The sequence below is a fragment of the Vanellus vanellus genome (genome assembly GCF_965231255.1).
Source record: "Vanellus vanellus genome assembly, chromosome: 7".
In the NCBI taxonomy this organism is placed as follows: Eukaryota; Metazoa; Chordata; class Aves; order Charadriiformes; family Charadriidae; genus Vanellus; species Vanellus vanellus.
This window is the reverse complement of record NC_138912.1, coordinates 19,589,061-19,613,920: the sequence shown is the minus strand read 5'-3', so window position 1 is coordinate 19,613,920 and position 24,860 is coordinate 19,589,061. Positions and strand designations below refer to the sequence as shown.

Sequence of the window (24,860 nt, the reverse complement as noted above, 5' to 3'; positions counted from 1 at the left end):
CCGGTGAAGCTGTGCCTGGTGGGTGCTGTGCGGCTGAGAACAGTCATTACAGTCGGCTGGGATTAGAGCAGTGTGGTACATGACCGTGCTATTAAAAAAGGCTGTTTCTTGTGCACCTCACCATCAGCATTAGAATATAGTCACTTCACCTGCTGTGGCGGCCGTGGGCGTACTGTAGAGTCCACGGAGATTTCTGTTTCACAGCATCCCTGCCAAAACTGTGCTCCCAAGGAGCTGAGAGTTTTCCAAGATGCTCCGAGATACAGAAGGGCAGGGTTAATGTGGTGAAGTTCCAGAGTTTAACTACCTAAGGGATACATTGTTCTGCAGGGCTAAGTTATTAGCTGCAGCCCCTCTGGAACAACAGTAGCACACCCTTAAAATTTGTCTGAGAATAGCATGATTTACCTACAAAAGAGTTAAACGCATCTTTTGTGCAGAAAGTTTACTTGTCACTTAAAATGTGCTGGTTTTAGGAAAAAAAAAAACTTAAAGTTGGTCCACGTTCCTGAAGGATGTATTTTTCTACCTATTACCCAATTGGTCATTAAAAATAACAGGTGAGCTTTATTATGTAGCTAAAAAAGTGAAACTGGATTTCTTTAAAAATCAGATCTGTGGGCTGCAAGCTCTGAATGCCTGCTGATGCATTCTTATGCATCAGAATATAACAAAAAGAATTCATAAAAGCAGAAGTATACTGAAAAAAATTAAAATTCATTAGTTTTGCCTTGGCACTGCTTTTTTGGAAGCTATCTGAGCTTCAAAAATGCTATTTGAAATTAAAATACGTTAATTAACATAAAAATACACCGGCATCCTTTCTGCCTTAGCCGTTTTGCTAAATGTAGTATGATAGGGAAAAAAAGTCAGCCGGCATAAATGAAGGAACTTTATCTTTTTATTTCTATATACGAAAACCATTAGCCTTGAAAACTTACTTGCAACTCTAAAATAACGTAAATCACTGCTGTCTAATACACTAGAGAGTGTCCAAGACTTAATAGATTAATGAACTTTAAAAGCATTGTGTCAAATTCAGCGCAAAAATGTGCTTTGTAATGCTTAATCTTTAATTACTACCTTCCAAAAAAAAAAAGACTTAAAGGTAAATTAGCTGAATGCAACGTATCATTCCAAAAGTATGTAACACCTTGAGGCCTCACTGCTGGGAAAGAATGAAGTCAAATTCCCTAAAAAGCCCATTTAATGTGTGTCAGCTATCCCCCACAAGAAAGAAGCGTCTCGGACTTGTTATTCTGAGATTTGTTTCTTTTTCGTGGCACAGACGTTCATTTTGATTTTGGTGGGGAAGAAGCTGTGCCTCAGTTCTCGCTTGTAAAAGAAAGGCAATGCTCTTTCCTGTTCTTCCTTCTCCGAGTTTCTGGACTATATAGTTCTGCCAGACAGGGCATCTGTCCGTACTACACCCAGCACAGTGAGGACTATATATATAGTTGTAACTACATAGGTTACTCCCCAAAAGCACAGTGTTGCAGACACACAGCCCTTATTTCTTATGAACTGGCCATGGCATTTCCCGTGCAGCCTTGCCTCACGCTGTATGCAGAACAGCAGGTGCAGATGCTACGGCAAACCACCGTCGGGCAACTCCATGAGAAGCCCGACATGCTCCAGTCGCGGTCCTGCTGCCATTCCAGGAAGAAAGGCTGCTGGGTGAGTGGAGAAAAAGGAGCAGGGCCAACCTGGCGCTAGTATCTAGAGGATACAACAACAAAATAGAGGGTGGGAACTTTTTTGGTACTACATCACTGAAATCTAGAAAACAGCCCCTTGCTCGAAGGGCTGCAAGTAAGAGCAGACGATATAGACCAAAGAGAAGGCAAATGACGAGGGACAGAGTAAACTCCTTTTTAAACAACTGCGTGTAAACACACAAGCACGTCCCCGTTCTGGATTGGTTTCTTATGATTTCTTCAGTGTCTCTCCGGTTGGAGGATCATAAACCGACTCCTGTGCCGCAGTGCCATTCAGGTGCGAGATGCACGCGGGGTGCCCAGCTCTAGGGTGGAGAAATTATCCCTGGTCATCCTCTTTCTGGAGCTCTGTTCAGGCATAGGTGGGGGGTAAAGAGCTCCATCCTTCGGGGGGTGCCATCGTCAGCTACTGTGAATGATCACCTTTTACCACATTCACTCACAAAACAGCAGCAATGGAAAAGGTAAATGAATAAGTCCCTTTTTTTCCCCCTTAATAAAAACCTGGTTCCCTGTGATCCAGCATTCTTTCCCAGTACCTCTAAATTGTTACCACTTAATGACAGGCAATTGTTATAGACAATTTAATGTAAAACCATTATAACTGTATAGGAGTGCTCATGAGATCATTCCGTTTGTGGCTTTTCTCATTCTGGCTTTTTTGATGCTGATGCATTACAACGACCACACGGAATGGTTTCTGTTCTACGGGGCTAAAAGTCTCCTGTGTCACTTGGACCGCATATTACACAGGCATTTCTTATTATAGTGTGCTCAATATATTAGACATTACAGCAAGTGTTCAGATGTAATGCATATGGAAAGTAGAATGATATATGGCATAGGGAACAGGCACCCACAGACCATGGTGTCTGTTTCTGGCACATCTGTCTTTCTGTCTGCGACTCTTTGTATTCCCTCTTCCCATTTACGTTTAGCTATGTGCTTGGGGTGATGGCTGTCACACGTTACCAAACTGGAAACTGGACTGCCATTGTGTCCCACTAGATGTTACGATGTTTAAAACTCTGGACGGTTCGATACGGTTTCTTTTCTTGTAAATATATTTATTTCATTCCCTAATCTAGGAAATGGTAAAAAGTTGTTTGCTTTATCTGCACTACCACGGAATGCATTCACGTAGCCATCTCCTTATCATCTACTAGAAGAACTTTTCAGGAAGACCTTTCTCATCAGCTTCATGCAAATAACTCCCTATTGGTGGCTGAATTGATTAGTAACTCTATAGATGTAGAAGAAGATGCCAGTTCTTCCTCCAAAAAGAAAAAAAGCTGCAGTGCCAGGTACGGTACCATTTCAAGTTAACCAGGCATTACTTTTTTTTTCCTTTCTTTGTGGCGTGAACCTGATTTTTTTCAGCAGTAGGAAAGTTCATTTCCTTTTCTTTGTGTTTGTTCCTGAGAAAGCTAAATGTATCCGTAATATTTAAGCTGCAGAAATGGGGAATTGTTCATAGCTATATTGGAAACTTTGAGATGGGTCTACTCCTCATACCTTTTGAAATATCCAGAAAGCAAACTGAGACTTAACAACTACTCTGACAATAGAAAGAAAATAGTAGTAGGATGGTCCAATTTGGGATCCTGTGTCCAAAATCTTTATTACATCTGTTATATGGCTAAAAGAGAAAGAAAAAAGTAAAAGGACTTGCTTCTCACTGCAAGTAGTGGCAGAGTAATAGAAAACCTAACAGCTAAAAGCATTAAAACTGTTTGGAAGCCTCCTGCCCAACTCAATAATAAATTGAATGCACCATGACATCAGGATCACTTATACCACTTTTGAAGCACACACATGTAATTCCTTTGCTTCTGGTCTCCGTGTACTTTAAAGGCAGATAGAATTCCATTTTAATTCATTTCTCAGAATTCACTGACCTAATCTAACAGACAATTATTCCAGAAACAGATTAGCATCTTTCACTGTTTGACTTTGCTTTTATGAAGCAGATTGGATTACTGTGGAATAGAACTAGAAACCTTGTTCTGGAAAAGACACAGATATGTATTATAGCTATTTCTACCAGGAATCTCGATATATTGTTCTGTTATCATTTACCATTTCACTAGGAGTGGCCCTTAACCCTGAGGTTCTTTCAGCTCTTCCTATTTTTGTATTCTAAAAGAGTCATAAAACTGTTTTATTTCAAAGACACAAAAATGCTTACTCCTTTGCTTTTATGCTTTTTCTAGTACTGCAGCTTTCCAGCTTCAATCCATATCTCCTTGTATTAGTTTCTTTGCCAACCCACAGCTATAGAACCCCGTCTAATGATTCACCACCAATAATAACAACTTACTCTGAAGACCGATGCTGATCTACTGATCTTCCTTCGGTGGCTGTGATTCTCTCATGACCTTTTGTATTTTTATGTTAAATTCAGTGCAATATGAAGAGACGCTTCACGAGAATAGGAGCATGATGCCATTCCTAAAAGCTACCCAGCATGCAGAAATATTGTCCTTAGTATAGTGATTGATCTAGATCTTTTCTCTCATGCTTTGAAACATTAAACAGCAAATTAAATGTAAATGTAACAAGCCAAAACAATGAACAAGTCTATTATTTCTGTTACGGCTATCTCAAACCACCTAACAAAAATTCTCTTCTTTTCAAAGATATGGTGTTTACACGAAGGAAGAGATGCTCTGTCCCACAGACCTGCTTTTAAATAGAATAAGGTATACAAACTGATCAGGGAAATACTATTCCCATCACATTTTCAAGTAACTGAGATGAAAGTAAAGAGATAGAAACATAAAAAGACATAAGTGCTGAGACATGAGCGTTACAGTTCAGGACTATGGTACTATAACGTGAAAAGTAACCTTTTTAATTATTGTATGACAGTACTGATACCTGCCTTTCCGCAATACAGCCTGGCCTCATAATCACGTCATGGTAACTGCTGGTTTATTATCTGGGAAAAGGAGGATATTACAGAGGCAGTAAAATACTTTTCCCCTTCCCCGAAGTGAACAAAGTTACTGATCTCATTGCGTAAATGACAGCTTTCAGAATATGAATTAGATCACTTTAAAACCTAAACATCAAATATCGTGCAATGTTAGAGTGAGAGAGCAGAACTAACCGAATCAAACCATTACTCAGTGGAGAAAAGAAGACTTTGTTCAACCAGTTCTGTGCTTCATCTAATTAAATGTTGCATCTTTTTTATGCAGTGAATTAGTACATAGTTATACAAAGTCTTAGCACAGTGGCCAGCTTCCACATCTTAATTGTGTTTGTTAGAAATGGTTAAAGCTCTACTTCATCCTCCCCAGTCGATGTTGAATGCAGTAATGTGGAAGATCTTAAATGTATGTTTTAGTATCTATTGCTTGAGATGCTTATGCTTCTCCTTTCGTACAATTTCAACATTATTCTCATTGTTGAAATGGTGATACTTTAATTTTGATACTTGGAAGAATGAGAATGAAATATTTGTTTTGTTTTCAGCAATGTTAACACTTTCCATGATTTCTCTTCTTGGTCTCAATTAAATGCATTTCCTTAAACTCTCTTTGCAAAAGGAAGACATTTGTTCCCACTGTTAGAGTGGGCACATATTGAATACAGTACTATACGTTTATTGTGCATAGTAAATGTTCTGACTTGATTTTTGTTTTTCTCAGAAATCATTGTAGGGGTTTATTTTTGATGGAACTCAAGAAGTGTAGGCTTCCCTGGCAGCGGGGGAGGATTAAGTCAATCAAAATTAAATATCTGTTCATTCTAAAGGGATGTAATTTGCATAGTAGAAGATTATGTTCTCCTCTCTAACATTTCTTTCAGTTTCTCTGTACTTTCATGGACTTTCTTCCTCTTACACTACTTAACTCTCCAGCTTCATATTTTTCTTATTTATTTTAGCTCATTTTTCATTCTTTTATTTCACTCCTATTTTTACTTCACTTTCTTGCCCTGCCTTACTTCTATTCCTCTCTTAGCTCTGTATTTTTCCCTCGTCTTTTTTGACTACTGATCTGAGACATCCATCCCATAGATGGGGGGGTGTATTCTGCTCTCATTCGAAGAAATACGTAACAACTCTATTTCCAGAATGAGCTGTGCAATGTCATTCCATTCAACTTCTATTATCTTAGTTGTAATTTCTGAAACCATATTCCCCTTCCCTTTCAGACCTTTGGCAAATTTCTCCTACCTGTCCTCACCCCTTGCCTTTCATTTTCCCTCTGCCTGTCGAAGAACTTGTCACCAGTAACTGCCTTGTTCTTAGTTTTCTGACAAAACAGTTCAGGAGCCCTTAGTTTTCCAGTGCAAATGATATACTGTTTGGAAGAAAAAGTCCTAACAATTAGTTGCTGATGTTTATCTTGCAACACTGTCTGACTGTTAGATAACATGCATTTCCTAGCCAATATTTTGCAATCAACCAAATAAGTATTTTATATTATAGACTAAACGCTCTTACTCGCTCTCTCTCAAGAAAACAGTACATATATATTTTCCTTTCTTGTATCTTCACCAACGCCGTAAAGGTAGGAGACATAAGAAGGGAAATAGATTTCAGCCATTCTTCCTTCACCAGACTCCCAGAACCTAGATGCATTTGAAAACTGAAAAAGCTCTGGCAAAAAATATTTAGACTGAAGTTGCATGCTGTAACGGAAGACTTTCTATTTTTAAACTTTTTCAAAATGTCTGCACTCCAGCTTTGTGGGTTTTCATCATTTCTGGTGTCCTGTATATAAGTGTGGTTGGCTTACAGAGCGCGGTAGGATTAATTAGATACACAGCTCAAAAGTGGTTCTCACCTCACTTCTTGGTAGATAATCTGTAACAGTTCAAAAGCTCTCTAAATCTAGGCAAGTCACACATATGAAGAATCTGTTTTTCATTACAGTGTTCAATCATGTGCAATGTTGAGGGAAAATAAAAATACTTTCATGCTTTTCTAAAAGAAAATGCATAACTGTGTCAAGGGACATACCACCCTCTTCGGCCCTTTTGCCCACCCCTATATTTTCATGAATTTAATAATTACTTGTTTAATAATGCTCTAATTTTTTCCTAGTGATAATAAGCAAGCAATAGTGGAAAAAGAAGTGAGAAGAGAGTCAAAAGGCTCTTCCTAAGTTTTTCTATCTTTTCAAAAGCAAAAAATTGTATTAATCAAAATATACAATAAAGTACAATTCATAATACATATGAATAACATTTCAGGAATATTCCCTACAGAACTGCTCCTCAGGCTTTTTAAGCAATTTCTCACTTCACTGAAAAACGCTTCATGGACTTCATCATAGTTTACACACAAAATGCTTCACAAGCCTGAAGGCCAGGCCCTCCTACGCTGTTACAGCTTCGTACCCTATGGTGTAATTTATACTAGTTGTTAAGTCGTTTGATCAATCAAGGAGAAAAAAGAAAAGCAAAACATCTTCAAAAATGACCGTTTGTCGCTGTATTCAATAAGGGCATTTATATCAAAAAACACTATTTTTTTAAAATTCGCATTTCAGTTTATTTTACATTTTTATTATTTCAAAATATTTTAGAATCATATAAACAAATGCAGTAACTTTGCCTCATGTCAACTTTTGTACCTTATCTGGTATCTAATTACATGTAGAGTGGTGCCTGTCTTACGTGACTATTTTTTCACCTTTATGTGTATGATGTGGTATCTCATTTTATTAAGTTATTACAAGATGCTTGGCCCCGTTTTGAGAGGGCAAAGAAGTTGTGTGAGCTCTCTGATACTATCTGAGAAGACGAGGCTAGGGAAAGCTTTGTCCGAGAGAAGAATTAAAGAGAAAACACCTTCCCATTTATTCCTGTCTGGTTGTGTTGTAACGTTTGTTTCAGACTGGGTGTGCAGTAAAGAGGTAGTTCAGGTTGGAAGAAAGCGAGGGAAAGAGGTTTGATCTTATCGGCCTTTTGTATAGTAAAGGAGACCAGGTTAAATCTGAAAAGGGAAAATGATCCTGAGGATGACAAGTAAATGATTTGCCGTGACTGGAGGGAGGCGGCTCTGGCAGTGAGCTTCAGAAGCAGCAGAGGAAACCTTGAGCGTGAACGCAGACAGTTCAAAAGCTACCGAGGAAGGATGAGGCTTGACTTGAAATATTGCTTAATGGTGTCACGTGGGACTTAAGAGGGAAAAGATGGAGATGTACTGGGAGGTACTTATGTTTGTCCTCCTTTTATCAGTCTAGAGAATCTGAAACAGCAAGTGAATGGATGGGAGGAAGGACAGGACCACAGGATGGTGGTAAGGCTCTGGAGGGAAAATGGCAGAGCTCTAGTCTTTCTTCATTAAAATAAAGAAATAGGGGAGGAATGCTTTAGCACTGGAAGTAATCTTTATGATGGCCTTAGTTCCTGAGGAGTTAATCTCATGTTCTGATCCTTACTCCCAAATGTTTCTACCTCCTGCACAATAAACCTTGCTGTCCTTTTGGCAGTCTGTCACAGTCCGTCAGAAAACAGGCATTAACCATGATATTTTGCCGAATGCTGTCACAATTAGAGGATTTACAGCCTTAGATGACCCCTTTGTTCATCCGTCTGGGTCACCTACATAACTGAAGATAAGGTTCAAGTCCCTGGACTTAATTTGATCCTATGGGCTAAGCAGTATAGCAAAACAAGAGTTGGATGTCATCAGGATAACCCAAGCTGGCCAGCTGATAGGCAGGAGCACTCCACACAGTTGATATTGGCTGATAGGAAAAGGTTTATTTGCTGCTTTGCCCTTGATGTGGGGGAGAGCGACTTTAAGCAAAGATGTGGTTTTTGAAGCGCCAGCTGAGATGAAATCCCTACCCTGTTATCCAGAGGCAGTTCCTCAGCAAAAGAAAACAAAGGAGTGGAAGAGAATACTTTTTGCAGCTCAGGAACTGGAAAAGGTACCACATCCTCCTTCCAGCTTTCCCCCATCTTACCCCTCTCGTCCCTCACACCCAGGGCTATTGTCAAAGCCAATGAAGATTTTAGTTTTTTTTCTGGAGCCTGGGGTTCTTCTAACATATTATTTCCCTGCCTTTAGAAAGTGTTTTAGTTCTCAAATTCACAACTCATTAACAGAGCTCAGACCTCTCCCCCCCCTCATATCCTGACTGGTGTTGTCCTGTGGCAAAGACGAGCCCTCGTGATCCAGGCCAGCCTGCTGGCTTCAGCTAGGCCAGAGGAGACGTGCCAGGAGACAACCACCAGACATGCCTCAGTCTTGGGACCGTCCTGTTCTGTGCAAGCATTCAAGTAGGCTGTAATAAAAATTGCAATGTGTTTTCTCTCAGCCCTGTACTCTGCCAGACACCAGCACAAACATGCCTTAGGTGAGCAATGAGGCAGGTTGATAGTCCACGGGATCTGTGTCATTTTTTTTGGCCAAGGTACCAGTCTAGCATCTTGTCCTCCCATGTGTGTGCAGGCACATTCACACACACACACACCAGATGACCCCTTTGTGTCTGGCAGAAAGATGGGTCCCAAGCTGTATGTGCTAGAAACAAGTTGAAACCAGAGCAAACTCCTGGAGGACCTTCAGAGAGGGTACTGAAGTGCCTACAGACGCACATGGGAGGCTCCCTTGATGGATGCAGTTGAGGCAGCTTGGAGAGTTTCTCAAGGTGAGTGGTAGAGATTCAGATTGGGGATGGGACACCAGGCCTTTAGATGGTTCTCAGGAGGTGGAGGTTGCCAAAACAGTACAAGGATGTCCAGTTCAACAACACAAAAACACAGAACTCCCAAGTCCCTGTGCCCAGCAGAGCACTCTGGCTGTTGCCTGGCACCACACTGGCATAAGACCCAGGCCTCCTGTGCCCCTTGTTTTTCCCAGGAAAAAGCCTAACCACACAGGGAGATGCATAGAGCTCTGCTCTGGGTGATCAGGGAACCTGCATACCAGGGTTGGCCGGAGCATACCAGGCTGTCACTTTAGATGCAGGTTAAGTGGCCAGCCCAGAACCACAAAATAAGCCTGTAGACCCTGATCACCAGGTCATCGCAAACCAAGGTTAGTGCTTTAGTTGCATAACCAGTTTTTTTTCGTCTTGTTTGAGGTAAGCTAGCAGATACCTTCAACTAAAATGGGGGGGGGGGGCGGGCTTGATTTCAGAGCAGTGAAAAACTGTCTTTTTTAAAAAGGAAACTGTCATCAGACTCCTGTAAAGTAGAAATGGCTAAGGTGATTTTCTCCAACTTCACTATGTGAGTCACGTTTGGATTGACACTAAACATCAGCTTAAAAGGAATTATTTTGAAAGTTATAATGCTGTTTCAAAATGAAAGCCTCCTACAACTTTAACCAGAAAATCATGACTGATGTCTCTAGTACAATTAAATAAAGCATTTCAGAAACTTCTACAGTATAAGCGATGAATGAAATGAAAAATCACAGCCCATTGAACTGATAATACCACTATATTAAAACAAAGTATCTTCAGGGAATAGCTATTTAAATGCACTGATATTTATGTCCCCTCTCTTCCTTCCTTGAATACAAACAATTTAAACATAATATCTCCAGACAAAGCACTTAAGGAACAACCCATCCTAAAATACTTCTTCCCTCCTCCCCCTTCTTTCTCTTCCTCTCTCCGAAGAGACAGGAAAAATAGTAGGAGGACACGGTCCGAATTCTCCTCTCTGCCTCTCCATGACAGTAATTTTGCAAGAGCCATAACGAACACCTATATAGTGATTATGGGTGAATCTCAATACACTAATCTACTAACTAGAGCTAGAACTAATCTACTTGGGTGGTTTTGGCTTTGTCCATAGCTGTATTGGCCTGAAGGCAGATCTGAATTTGTCAGAATCACACAAAGATTTTGCTATGTTTCATTGAGTTGGGTTGGGTATGTAAAAACTGTAAATGTTCACCTCAAGTTTAACTATTTTGCCTAAGCTCAGCAGGAAGAAACCGCAAGATACCAATAAACTGTGTTAGATACAGGAAAATCTAAGTCTAAAGCAGGTTTAATTAGAAATCTTATTTCTAAAACTTTGGGATGTGCAAAACGTCTTATATAGTCTGTATAGAGTCTGGTCTATAATATTACCTGGAGAAATGTCAGCCAGAGGTACCTACTGTTCCTAGAAAGTGGGCACCGTGGGTTTTAATTTCACTCCTTTCCTGAAAAACATTTTTAAAATATTGTCACCGTAGTTCAGCATAAAATACACTTCTCACCAATGTAATCCTCTCTCAAAGGAACTCTCACTGCAAATAGGTCTGAAAGCAAGAAGAAAACACACTAACAGAATAAAAGTGAGAAATGGCAACTTTGGAGTTGCGACTGAGGTACTGAAGCAGACAAAACATCCAAATAATTGTTTCATAAAAAAGTCCAAGATGAAAAAGGACACTGGATCTCCAGTACATTCTGGCTAACTAACTTTGATCAGTGATGCTTTACTCGACAACAGCAGCAAAGAATTTTTGTAAGGCTGAGTCAATTAAAAAAAAAAAACAAAAACAAAAACAAAAAAAAAACCACAATCACCAACAACCAAACTACCCAAAACATGAGTTAGCGTGTTTGTGATAAATTTCCAGAGTACGAGCAACCAAGCACAACTCTAGTCAAAGCATGAGAAGAATATCTGCTCAAAGTCACATACTGACAGGTATCTAGCAGTGCTGTGTGAAGAATGAAGAGAGCCGTGCTGTGTTTCAGGAAAGCTTTAAAATTGACCTTCTTTCTGAATTTTATGAAGGAAAAATCCAAAGGCTTTTTTTTATCCTGAATTGACTGGTTTGAAACACAATGGTGCACTGAACCCCGCTGTTCACATACAAGCAAACAAACTGAACCAGTTTGTTCTGAAATATCAAGAGAGGGCATCACCAGAAAATAACCCTAATTGTGTTACTTAAAAAAACTAAATTCTAGCAAAATCATCTCAATTTCATAAAATATTTTGATAACAGAACATCCCATTCTGATCCCCTACAATACCAGTAGTTCTTTGAAGACGAAGACTCTGAAGTTGCTTGTCCTCTACAGTAGTAAAAGCATGTCTCGCCTCCTAATCTGAATAGGTCCCATCATAGGAAGAAATCAACCTCTTTCGGAAGGGGAGGCAGTGGGTCGGAGAGAGCACAGCATGAGGTATCAAGGAAGGCAGGCAGGAGGTTAGATCAAATTGTGTATCTGTAAGTCAAGAACCTTTGAGAAAACTGCTGTTCACAGTCCTTTCCAACAGAAACTTCTGGAACGGGGACTTATCGGAAGATAACAAGGTAATTCCTTCCCTGTAACTTATACAAACAGCTATTTATTTGTCATTTCTTGGTATTTTAGCAGTGTACTGTCTGCTCAGTACACAGTACAGAATGAGGTTATTGTGCCTCATCATTGTTCATGTCAATGAATGTAAGGTCTACTGTAGCTACCAACCACATCTCTCAACCATATGTCATTTATTTCCTTAGCACTTATTTTAACTAACATATTTACTTACAGCATGCTTATGCACCAGATCCCAAGTTCTCCCTTCACATGTAATCTTTCTGCCTGCTGTCATTTTCCTCGGAAAATGTCTCATTCAGTGATATTTTGGAATTTAGTTTCAATAAATAGATTGGTCAGATCAAGCTCTCCTCTATAAACTGGAAATAGAAAATTTGTAGGAATTTAATATTACTTTACAAATATTTCCTCCCCTCGCAATTAGTCAGAATCCTTAAATACACGGCCCCAGGTGCCCTTTAACTGAAGAGTTGAAAGGGAGAGACATCTAGTGAAACTGCAGTGGGTAAAACACTGTATTCAGCCCTTCACAACCGCAGTATTTAATAGTTCGTTTATCATAATATTTATTCATTTTTGCCAGCAGGTTTGGGAATGAAGAAAGTAATGGCCACATGGACACTACTTCTTTCTAGCAAACCAGTCCTCCACTCTAATGAACTTTGAACCTCCCGGGTCTTGCTCAGACCTGCCAGGCTGTGGTTCCACGTAGCTGGCTTCTTCCAGCTTGCTGCTTCCGTAAAAAGTAATCCAAATCCAGAAATTCATAGTCCCTACTTTAGACATCACCAGGTACACTTTTGGCTCCAAGTCATCTTAGAGATCTCTAGATAGGAAACCTGAAAAAGGGAGATTAGCCAGAATAATGTGTCCTCTCTGTCTTGTTGAACGAGGGCAGGCCTGCCCACAACAGGCTTCCACCACAATATATCCTTTTCCTTCAGCAACATCTTTCAGAGTTTTGCTCCTTTTTGAAACCATGGAAAATCTGCAACACTAAATGTATTTAAAATATAGATCAAATTTCAACATAACACAAACCACTACCATCAACTTCACAGGCATGAACTCATTGTACATTCCAGCTACAGCATGAACCTTTTGCTTTTCTCCTGTGAAGAAAGGAGTTTCTGGCCCTCTTCCCCTGGGTTTTCTGTACAGAATGACAAAATTTGAGGCCAGATTCAACTATCCACAAATGACTGTTTTTCCAGCTCAGTGTGTGTGTGTGTGGGCACAATTCTTTAACAATGCCTTTTCATGTTCCCCAGAATTTAGAGTTATACCTTTATGCCAAAACAGAAATAGATACAGCTGATGATTGAACACCTCCTCCTCCAAAGTCTTTAAAGATTGTGGGATTTGGAGGTTCTCAAGGATCCCAGACCTCTCTTCTCTGTTCATTTTACAGATGCTACACCGCACACGAAAGCAGTGAAATAAGTCGGGTCAGCAGAAGGGAGCCCTTCTTCTCACCTCTCAGTGAGTATGTCTTTCCTTTGCTTTTGTCAGCAGCAAGTCGGGAACTCTAAGGTTTTTCTGAGACGTGGTAGCATCAACTTTGTGCGGATAAAGACTAAAATTCCTAAGGTTTATTGCTGTGCCTACAGCTTCCAATAATATCAGTTCTCACTGCCAGGCTGACAACTTCAAACGTGCATTTGAATTTAGGAGCAGAACTTTGGCATCAGTGTGGGATGAATGACCACAGACACCCTATGGGCATCTCGGGGAGCTCACTGCAACCTGCGGGTGTTTGGGATATTTGATGAGATGCTCCTTTCATTTCAACACTTTGGCAGCAGTGCAGCAACTTTACGTTAAGTAATAGACTTTGGAAACGTTAAGCTCCTCCTTGTGCTGCTTAATTCACAGGCAAACAGTCCGGTACGCTGTTTCAATTTCAGTTATTTTTGAAAAAATGAAGCTTGTGTTCTGCTAATAACCAAACTCCTTTAGCAAAAATAGCTTTTTAATATGGGACAATACACTCTTGAGAGGCTACAATCGGTATTGTTGCCCAAACTGCTCGTGCTAAGAAGTGGGTCTCTGAGTGCAGACTCTTAAGGTAAAAGGGAAACTGCAGCACATAACAATGCAAAAATTAAGGTTTTAGAGCCAAAGCTGTATTATTTTTAGCATCAAAACATCTTCTTAGGCTATTAAAGAAAAGCTTTGCACCTTGTCAGCAGATGTTTTGGGTCATGGGTATAAATATTTCCAAGTAATTTGTGGACTCTGACTTTGTTCAGGGATTTAGTATTTCAACTGTTTGTTAAATGTCAACTTCTACAGGAAATAAACAAAATTTAACAACCCACATAGAGATCTGCTTACAGAAGATTATTCTGGCAAATGGTACTGTGTAGCTGAAATATTTCATGACAATCACAACATGTTTTCACGGTTTGTATTCATGATGACAGTTATGCTGCAATTTCTACAATAAGTTTAGATAATAGCATATACTTCTGTTATCTGTGCTTATGTCTTCTGTTTCCACCTTCTAATTTTTCTGCCTCTTGCCAATTTCTAAATACTTTTTAGCAGAGTAAATCTCTAGGCCTTAACGCTCTCTACAACTACCTGAAAGGAGGCTGTAGCGAGGTGGGGGTCGGTCTCTTCTCCCAAGTAAAGGCGACAGGACAAGAGGAAATGGCCTCGAGTTGCACTGGGGGGAGGTTTAGATTGGATATTAGGAAAAATTTCTTCACTGAAAGGGTTATCAACATGGGAACAGGCTGCCCAGGGAAGTGGTGAAGTCACCATCCCCAGAGGTGTTTAAAAGACGGGTAGATGTGGGGCTTAGGGACATGGTTTGGTGGTAACTTGGCAGTGCTCGGTTAACAGTTAGACTTGGTGGTCTTCAAGATCTCTTCCAACTAAAATGATTCTATGATTCTATTTTTTACTTCGATTAAAAAATCCCTACGTTTTCTACTATGGGAACAGTCCTCTTAACTAGTAAACAGACACTACTGACAGCAGACTTGGGTTGGGTTTTTTTGCAGTTACCTTTTGTGCCCCTCTCTGGAGATGTGCGAACCATATGTTGAAATACGTTGTCCCTAGTCTCTAACACAGCTCTCATGAAAAGCGTACAGTTTATAAATAATGTACTTAAAGAAATCTCTGTATCTGCGGCTCAATTTAACTTGCAGCAGCAATAGGCCATATTTCTGATGGCAGGTACTTGTGTAGCTCATGAGAAATGATGACTCCAATGCCAGCAGGGATACTGATCGGTATTCTTCAGTGGGAGTGAAGGTGGCACAGCTGCACGCCAGGTCACTGGGAGGAGACCTCATGATGTGTCTGCCTGTATCTCCAATAATAAGCTCTCCCCAAAAGACTGAAGAGTTTTCAACTCAAAAAAGTCAAAGTTTATTTAAACGAAAACTAGATATTTGAACTGTTTAAATACAGAAAACTCATCACATGGTGAGTTAGAAGTAAAAAGGTTTGTACAGAATTCTCCCACAAAAACGGTGCCCTTGCAGGCAAGCTTTTGCTTCAGTTCTGGTCTCACCCAACTCAGTGCATGTCTGAGATACAACAAACTCGGCCCAGTCTCCCTTTGTCCCTGAGCAGTTTTTCCACCACTGTTAATATGTGGCAAGCTGCTGGTTGCTCCTCAGCCTGCTACACCCTGCAGGACAAATAGCTCCCAATGGTTACCTTTCATACGGTTCTACCTCCACTTCCCACAATCTCCTTAAAGGAACATAAAAAAAAAACTGTAAACAAAAATGGATAACCAACTTTCCTTGTGGTTATGTTTTTAACTTACGCTTCTACAAGCTAAAAAAACTTGGTTTCAAGTTTCTGACAGTAAGAAAAAACCACCCATTTCCTTAATGTATCTCAGGAAAAAACTTTGCTGCCAGCTTTGTCATCAAGACACAATGTACCTCTAAGAATAGACTTTGCCCTCGTTTCTCCTTACTTTAAAAAAAAAGTTCTTTTTGTAATGTCCCTCCTTGTTTTTCTGTTTTGAGTTGGGTTTTTTTAAACAATGATGACCATTTTGCAGTGACACAGCTGTCCGCGATGATGTTAACCCCCCTCGGAGGTCTCCTGTGCTAGCTCACAATTCGATAGCAGAGGGCAGGATAAAGACAGAAAGAATATACTCAGTACTGACTTCATTTCCCTGCACATATCAGTTCTGTGTTATTAGAACAGCTGGCACTATTAGAAATTTCATTCCTGTCTGTACATTACCCAAAAAGCTTGTTTACTGTTAGAGGTGAATCACTACCTGATTTGCATACATGCTAATATGTACAGAACCACCCATACATATCAGATAATCTAGATATTCTATATAAAGCCCCCTGAGTAAACAGTGAGGTACAAGAAGAAATCAAAGCTGCCGCACTCTAATTTTGTTATGTTAGTTCAAACAGAATAGAAACAAAATTTCCCTGGGATATATTCAATTACTGGAGTCTTTTGGAAGGGAAAACTTAACCTTTGTAGAAAGAGTTTGCTCAAAAAATTTCATCTGTTTTTTCTATCTTCAGCATACCTAGAAATAGATATACTATGAATCAATTCTTTAGAAACAGTGGGCAGTCCAGTACAACATGAAAAGCTAAAACTTGTAAGCTTTCCAGCTGAAAGAAATTATCCTCACCTTACAAACAGTAGTGACCATTAGGACAAAACTGCAGTGAGTATTCCTTTACGATACTCGTGCTTTGTACACTCAGATATCAGAACTTGTAATTTTGCTCCCCGGTCTTTCTTGTACGTCAGCTGCACCTTGGCAGACTCAACTGTTTCTCAAGCTCTTTTATGTTCATGCAAGACCTACAGTGGTCAGCTCGCTCCTCAGATTTCCTAATCCACAAAGGAAGGACCAGATCTGTGTGTGATACACTGAGAAAGAAAAAATAAGAGGTGTTTGCAGCTGAAAGACAGTGCGATATATCCAATATCAACTGCAGTTGAAATGGGATGTTCTGTTTCAAAAGTTGCCACATACGTTTCCGATAATATCTTTCAAACTCAACAACAATATTAAAAATAATACTGGGTTTCTTTTAAAGAAATAGGATATCCTACTTATATAATTTACAGGGATTTTTATAAATAAGCTTCCAAGAAAATTATTCCGGAAAAGTCAAAGAACGCTCCTTGATTAATTTCTGTTCCTCTACAAGGTTGTGAGAACATGCTACCAGTGATGTAGTAATCTTTCTTCAAACACGGTATAATGACTACAAATGCTTTGATGTTTCATTCTATGATTCTTGTTCAGTTCAAGAAAAACACTCTAGGAAAATACAGTTTGATACCAGTGTATACAGGGAACACTACACCATCATGCCAGTATGATATATAGTTGCGTTTTGTGTTTTATATTAGGAGATATTTCTGAAAGCTCCCTTCAAACACCAAGAAGAGTGTTTCTAGAATTGTATTTTTCCTGTGAATCTTGAAGCAACTCCAGCCTCACTACTTCTGTGACCTTGACAGGCAAAAAAAAAATCACTTTTTAACTGTCTCCAGAATGCCCTGCTTGGCAAAAACGTGAATTAATGTTCCCTTACCTCTGACTATCAGGCTCCTTTGAAATGTCTAGATGAACCCCCAAGAATTAGAGACCCCAAAATCACTTCTGAAAACTCATCCAGTTGTTAAACCCTGGTAGGAGCAAACAGAAGACAGTTTCAAATGTGGGGGAAAGATGCAACATCCAATTTCAAGAAAAGGCATTCACGTAAGTGTGGTGTAATTGCAAATCTGCTGGTACCAACGGAATTATAACTCCCCATCCGTGCATACCTTGGAACATTACCAATTGCAGTCACCTTTTCACTGCCACCTCTAATAACCTCTTGCATCTCTGCACTTCGTAACTCCCTTTCGACAACACTACTTAAATGCATCCAATATACAACAGCAATAGAATAATCAACCTACAGATTTTTTTCTGTAACATCTTCTAGTTTCCCAGGCTTTGTCAGCCTCTACTGTGCAGCCACAAGACACATCTACCAAACTTCAGATCTTATGCCTGTTCCCGCTGCAGGAGGACAAAACTTCCACTCGTTTTGGTGGTAAAAGAACCACATTTACTCTTGAGTTGTTCAGTCTTTACAAAATGGCCTGTTTGATAAAATATCTTTTATTTTTCTACCTCCCATCTTACTTATTGTGCATCTGGCAGTGTAGTCATGAAGCACAGTGTCTCTGCAAAGACATAACAAAACAATCCCATGGCCGAGACCAGGTTGCTGTGCACGTAACTGCATCTCTTGCAGGCTGCCGACATGAAGTGGGAAAAGATACCCGAGGATGCCACGGAAAGGTACCGAAAGAAGCATGATCATGTAAGTACAGCAAAACACTCCGGCTTCATTTACTCTTTCGGAGCTTGCTCTCAGTGAGAGATACACATTGCACTGCCTTATACTACTTAATGCATCCAACTTCCAATTCAACTTCTTCATCTCAGGATTTAGTAGTAAAAAATTACATTGTACTTCTTTTCAATGTAAATAATAAAACAGAGATTGCAGAAGTATTTGGCAAGAAATCCTCTGCGAAAAGAAACTACAACAACTTGAGGAATGTTCTTTAAATGGACTAAATTAGAAAAACTACACAGAAAGGAATAAAAACAAATCTGGGTTTTTTTTCCACTTTAGTACTCCCATGCTGTCGGTATCTTTCATAAGCCAGACAAGTTATTCACGGACTCAGAAAGAGCATAGTTGTTTATCGGACTGAACAATAGAAAGAATGGCTCTTGTGATGGTGGTGGTGGTAAGGAATTAGCTGCCATGTTGGTCCCAAAACTTTCTTCTGCTATATAGACCTTAATTGCAGTAACTCCATCACACGCTTTTCCTATAGTTCCTTTCAGGCTTTTCCTGATTCCTCAGTTATTTCTGTGTAAATACATATACTGAACAAAATCTCGGGGGGGGGGGGAACTGCTGGTAGGTACCTATATTTATTCTAGATCCAAAATATATTACATACAGGATTTTTTCATATCTATCTCTACATATATATTCTACATGTATTTTCTGAAGGAAGAGAGCAGGGCTGGCAGAACAGACCACAGTCTTTTCCACCCATGGCCTGAGGGCAGAAGAAGAGTTTCATACTGACTGGGAAGCCACGCAGGGCTCTTAGGTGCCAGTAGGCTTAGGAAGTCACTGACTGGGTTTTCAGGTCACATTATCAGTTTTGGATGTAGACAGAATTTAGACATCTGGATTCTATTGAACGTGCTAAAGTCTTTATTTAAATGTAGTTCCAAGTTCTTCCTGTGAGGCACTTTGAGGCCTCCTGAGTTCCCAGGTATGCACCAAGGACACTGGAAATGGGTGAGCTTTTAGGGACTGACGTATTCCAAGGTGAAGCAGAAGGACTCACACTTAGCGTATGGCAAAAGATACCAAACAGTGAGGGAGACACAACTGATCCATGTGTGTAAAAATCTCAGGATCAACAAAAAGGCCCACTTTGGTATCATTTGCATACAAATTCCAAATCCTCATCATTTTAATGGAAGTTTGGAATACTCATGAATTGTTGGCTAAGATACAGACTGGAAAAGTTCCCCCAGAAGTGTTTCATTACTTGTGTGGGTGTGGGGAAAGTGTTACAACTCAACTGTATCTGAGTAGTTATGTTACTTTATCACCTTCTAAGCCAAAGAGCTATTTTTAAATTGAATTAAAAACAGCTACTTCTGCAGTTATCCAGTGGATAGTCTCCAAAACAGGATTTCTGTAGCTATCTTGGGTCCAAAGAACATGATGAATCAGCATGCAAACACCACCAGTTTAAATTCAATTAATTCCCTTTATATGTTCATTCACCCACTAAGATGTGATTTGAATCTGTCCTTCATAATTCACTCCCAATGTTTCCTCGCTCTTAAATGTAAAGGAATCTAAATGCAGTATAATTTTTTAATTCAGAACCAGAAAAGTGGAGCCTTGAGATAAAAAAAAAAAACACCACAGTAATAAGGAATGCTTAAAGGAGGCTACTATTCACTGAGGCACAATTATCCTGCCAAAGTCTCTGTAACTCCTACCTTTCTCCAGAGCTGCCCGTCATATGATGAATGGTGAGCACAGCAAAGGTAATATTGACTGTCTGGGTATCAAGCTGTCTTGCCTGTTTAATCCTTACGAAATTTGAAAAGGGAGAAATGCTCTCGTCTCTCCATCACATCTGTTCTAGTTCCGACAGACCTGCCTGTAAGCAGATAGCCTTCTTCCAAAGCGGGGGCTTAAATAGGATAGAGATACCTCAAAAATAACATGCTCATCTCAGGTCATCCTGATAAAGACCTGTTGTGAAATAAAAGGAAAGATATGATCCAAAGACAAGTGTAATAGTCCAAACCTTGGTATTGTTATGGACATTACCTCCTGATTTCCACAAATTTAGTTCATTGAAAAGGTCATTTTATTACCAACAGACTAGCTTCTTTCTTGTGGGCCATGTACAAAGTTAGAGATCCCCATAATAGCACACTAACATCTACTTTGCGGTCTTAACGTTTATACAACTCAGAGTAGAAGCAACTTCAAAAGTAGGAGCGGTGCCTGATGTGTCTGACTCGGGGAAAAAAGACGGGGTTTTTTTCAAAAGAATGAAACCAGCCCGTTTTGCAGACTCCATGCTAATCTGCATGTTTCAGAGCTTTCCAACTGATAAATTCAGCTGAAAAACACATCCGCCCCTAAGGGCTGCGCAGCAAAATCTCTCTGTGTGCAGTAGGCCTGCCAGCTGCTGGCATTTCAGGGCTCTCAGTGGCATGAGCTGAGTAGCACATATTTGCGCAAGGGAAACAAATCAAAAAGCCTCTTTTGATTTACTCAATTTATCCTGTTTGGAAGGGCCTGCAAGCCTCTTTTTTACCAGCTATATTTGTCTAATAAAAGACAAATTTTGTCTAATAAAAGACAAATCCTTACAAACCTTGCCTAACCGTTTGTAACAAACATTTTTTAAAAAAAAAAGTTTAATTCAATAGTAACATTCTTTCAGCTATTTACCTTCAACTGATTATATCTGCTTCAGGAAGAACCTAGAGGTTTAACAATGAAAATTCTAAAATATCCAACTTCTTTGCTGTCTCTGCACTGCATGTGCCACCCTCATCTTTCCCTTCAGGAGAGACTTTACCGGATCACAACAAAAGCTTCCTAAACTGTCCTAAAGAGCCAGGTGGCAGTGCTATTCAGAATTATTCTTCAAAAATGCTCCTTTTTGCCCTATCTTAACCCTTCTCCCTAAACAAATGTCTTCTATGTCTCCTTTGTGACCCCAGGACATTTAATTGTGCTTCAAGGTTTATGTGTATCTAAACAACACAGAGGACAGCAGCCAAGTTGGTGAGTTCATTCACTCCTCCTCTGCTTCTGGATTTCCTGGTTCACCTTGGTTTTGTGTTCTTTGCACTGAGGCATTAAGGGCTGTATCATCAGAGATCTTCTCCTGCTAGATAATATAAAACATACAAGTGTTGCCATCAAACCAATGGAAAAACGGTCCTTGTGAGAATGGTCTGACCCTCTAATGCACTATATACATCGCTATTTCCAAGCTCCTGTACCGCATACAATACTTTATCTGGAGGTACTCATTTTTCCAGAGATAAATCTCTCACTGATCATTCAAGGCTTTCCTAACTACACAAGTGTAAGAACAACTGACGGTAAGACAGCACCATTAAAATCAATGCTACGCTGGCAACATTTCATCATTCACATTTAATTTTCACCATTTCTCCCTGGCTTGAATGTTTTGTACATATTCACTATTCAAAGATTAGTTAACATCCTAAGCTAATCTTTGGCCTGACTGAGCAGTGTTACAACAGCATAATGAATTATTTATTTTTAAATAGGATTACAAATCATGGAGATTTTTTATTCTTTATTTTCAAGTGGTAGAGACATTTTGCTAATGAATTGCTGGCTTGTCTCCTTTTATTTATGATAATCACCTATCTTCACTATATAATGGGATTGGGTGACAGAGGTTAAAGCATTGTGATTCACAGAATTTTGATTTCAAGTAGGGAGCAGACAACAGTATAATGAATTATGAAGAGATCAAGTTCAATAAACATCCAGTGATAGAAGCAGAAATGCAAGCACAAGAGAAGAATCATTCTGGTTTAAACCAGCACTTGTTAATGAAAATCAGTCATTCATAATAGGTTATATTCTGTTCTAAATACATAGTAATACCTCTTCTTGGTATTTTGGGGGGAGAGGGGAGTGGAGGGAGAATGGGAAGACAGCAAGAGACACAGTCATCACTGTGACCAGTTCGGTCAAAGCCCCTTTTCAGCATACAGCAGTGACCTCAAATTTTAAGCTAAGAAATGAAAAAGAGTAAAACTAAATTACTCCAGTGATACAGTGTGAATCAGTCACACATTCTTACTTTGGTAAGAAAGCTTAATTATGTTAACCTGTCATCAAAAGGTTATTAGAAGTGGCGGTGGAGAGCCAGAGATGGACATCAAGAACAATCAAAGAATGGAAATACTTTATATGGAGAGTGGAAAAATGAAATCACCTATCTTAAATTAGGTAGGATAGAAAAACAGAGAATAAAATTGGGAAGGTAGATAAGCCTATTCACATTTTCTTACTATACTGGAATTAAGTTAAAAGACAGCAAATTTCAAGGCAACAACAACAACAAAAAAACCCAAACAATCAAACCAGCACCCTTTGATACTCAGTCAAAGTCTGAATGTGGATCTCATTGCTACAAGATGCTTTGCAGCATTCACATAACTGCTAGCCATTCTAGAAGTCGCAAAATAAAGAGCATTGGAGCAGGGGGTGCTTACACAGAAATTAAAGTTTTGAAATTAATATAAACCGTGATGTTCCTTGGCATGAAACAACCTCCAGTTATTGCGGGAAGCTCTCTTGAAAGACGGTTTCTTTGCAGACACCTAATGCAGAGCTCTTTCCAAAACCTTTCTGAAGTAGACAATCAAGGCTACTGTTGGATATCGGACTTGATAAACTAATTGTACAGCCTAGTTAGGAACTTTTTCAATTTCTGCTAATTGTGTTGAGTTGTAATGAAAACAGTCTCCCCCTAGATGCTAAAATTCTTGGCATGGGATTTAGGCTGTGGAAGGGGGAAGTTACAGGCTGCAACTTACTTTAGAATGGGACCTGCATGGAATAAAGGAATCTGTTAGCCTTCCTCTGCAGAGGAGAACTTGGATATGGGTAAATGTGAGATCTTAGGTGTATGACCTTAACGTCAGAAATTAATGGCCAAGATCCTCGTCTGCAGTCTGTATACACCTCCTTATTGCTCCAGTGCCTGCATCTTTTGGAAGAAGCTAAGTGTCAATGAGCATAGCTCAGTTTTAAGGGGGCAGAAGAAATTTTTTAAAAAGCAAATATTTGAAAGTAGTTTTCCCTTCAAACAAAACGTTTTTTTGGGAAAAAATGGTTCTGTTAGTTGAAATGGAGCTATTCTGGGATTGTCCTAGAATAACGATAAAGACCTAATCAGCTATAATTCCTGTGCAATCTCTGACCTGGTAAAACTCCCCTGAACTCAGGGAGGTTACACCGTCCCCAGCTTGGGAAGAATCAGCTCAAACCTCGCTGAGGCATAAACTAGTTGTAAGTACATAGGCTGCAAATTTTAAAGCGGGCTGCAAACGCCCCGTTATTTGCACAGAGCCCACAGCAAACGCATACAGTTTAGCTCCGGTTTCGTTCTGGCAGTTAGTACCGACAGCAAGGACGTGAGCCGGAGGGATAAGCGAGCACCGGGGCTGGGGCAGCGGGGGGCAGCGCCACGGCTCCGGCGGGCTCCTTCCTCTCGCCTCCCTCCGTGCTCTGAGCTTCTCTGCAGCTCATCTCCGAGGGACCCGGAGGAGGCAGGAGAGAACCGCTCCCGGCGGATCCCCAGCGCCGGCGGCCGCCCTCGGTCCGCGGGGGCGGCGGGCGCGGTGCGGGTCCCCGCGGGTGGTCGGGCGGGTGTCTCACCTGTCGATACTTATCACGCAGAGAGTCATGATGGAGGCCGTGCAGCACATGACATCCATGGCGATGAAGACGTTGCAGAAGAGGCGCCCGAAGATCCACTCGCCGCCGATGAGGTCGGTCACGCTGACGAAGGGCATGACGGCCAGGGCCACCGAGAGGTCGGCCAGGGCCAGCGAGACGATGAGATAGTTGGAGGGCTGCCGCAGCTTCTTTACGAAGCAGACGGAGATGACCACCAGGCAGTTGCCGGCGATGGTCAGCAGGGTGATGAGGGAGAGGACGGCCCCGATGACAACTTTCTCCACGTTGCCGTAGCTGAGGATCTGCTCCCCGCACTGGGAGTCGTTGGCGGGGAGGGGGCTCGCCGTGGGCAGCGCCGACGGGGGGGGCGACGGGCCGAGCTTCGCCAGGCTGCGCGGGGGCCAGGAGCCGGCGATCATCCTACCGCCGCTCAGCGCCCGCGGGTCCTCCAGGACCAAGGGCCGGAGGTTACCGTAGAGGTGGCTGCCGTTGAGGGCGAGGACCATGTTGGCGTGAGCTGCCCATGAAGCCCCTCCGCCCGCCCGCCCGCCGGCTCTCCCGCCGGCTCTCCCCGCTGCTCGGAGCGCTCGGCCGCTGCTCGGGCTCCTCCTCGGGCCCCCGGCGCCGCCCGCCCCCTCGCAGCCGGCGGAGCGACCCGCCGGAGGGACCAACCCTCAACTTCCCCCGCAGCCGCCGGCTTCGCCCACGGCGCTCGCCGGGTGGCCGGGGGGTGGGCACGGCGCCGTCGCCCCCAGCCCGCGGCGGGGGGCACTGGGGGGGTGTGGGGGACAGCGGCTGCTCCCCGCCCACCCGCGCCCGCCGACCGCTCCCACCCGCAGCTGCTTTGCTCCTCC

At 41.2% G+C, this 24,860-nt stretch overlaps 2 protein-coding genes across 2 annotated transcripts in view; both read right to left on the bottom strand.

Annotated features, from left to right (window-relative positions):
* The window catches only part of HTR7 (5-hydroxytryptamine receptor 7), a gene marked incomplete at both ends in the record, with an annotated part of 26,568 nt that extends 2,056 nt beyond the window's left edge, over nt 1-24,512 (bottom strand). The window contains one exon of the mRNA XM_082486032.1: nt 23,986-24,512. Within this exon, the coding sequence (XP_082342158.1) occupies nt 23,986-24,512 (527 nt within the window). The remainder of the gene's footprint in view (nt 1-23,985) is intronic.
* ACTA2 (actin alpha 2, smooth muscle) overlaps nt 1-24,860 on the bottom strand; it is a 475,038-nt gene that overhangs the window by 439,415 nt on the left and 10,763 nt on the right. The window lies entirely within an intron of this gene.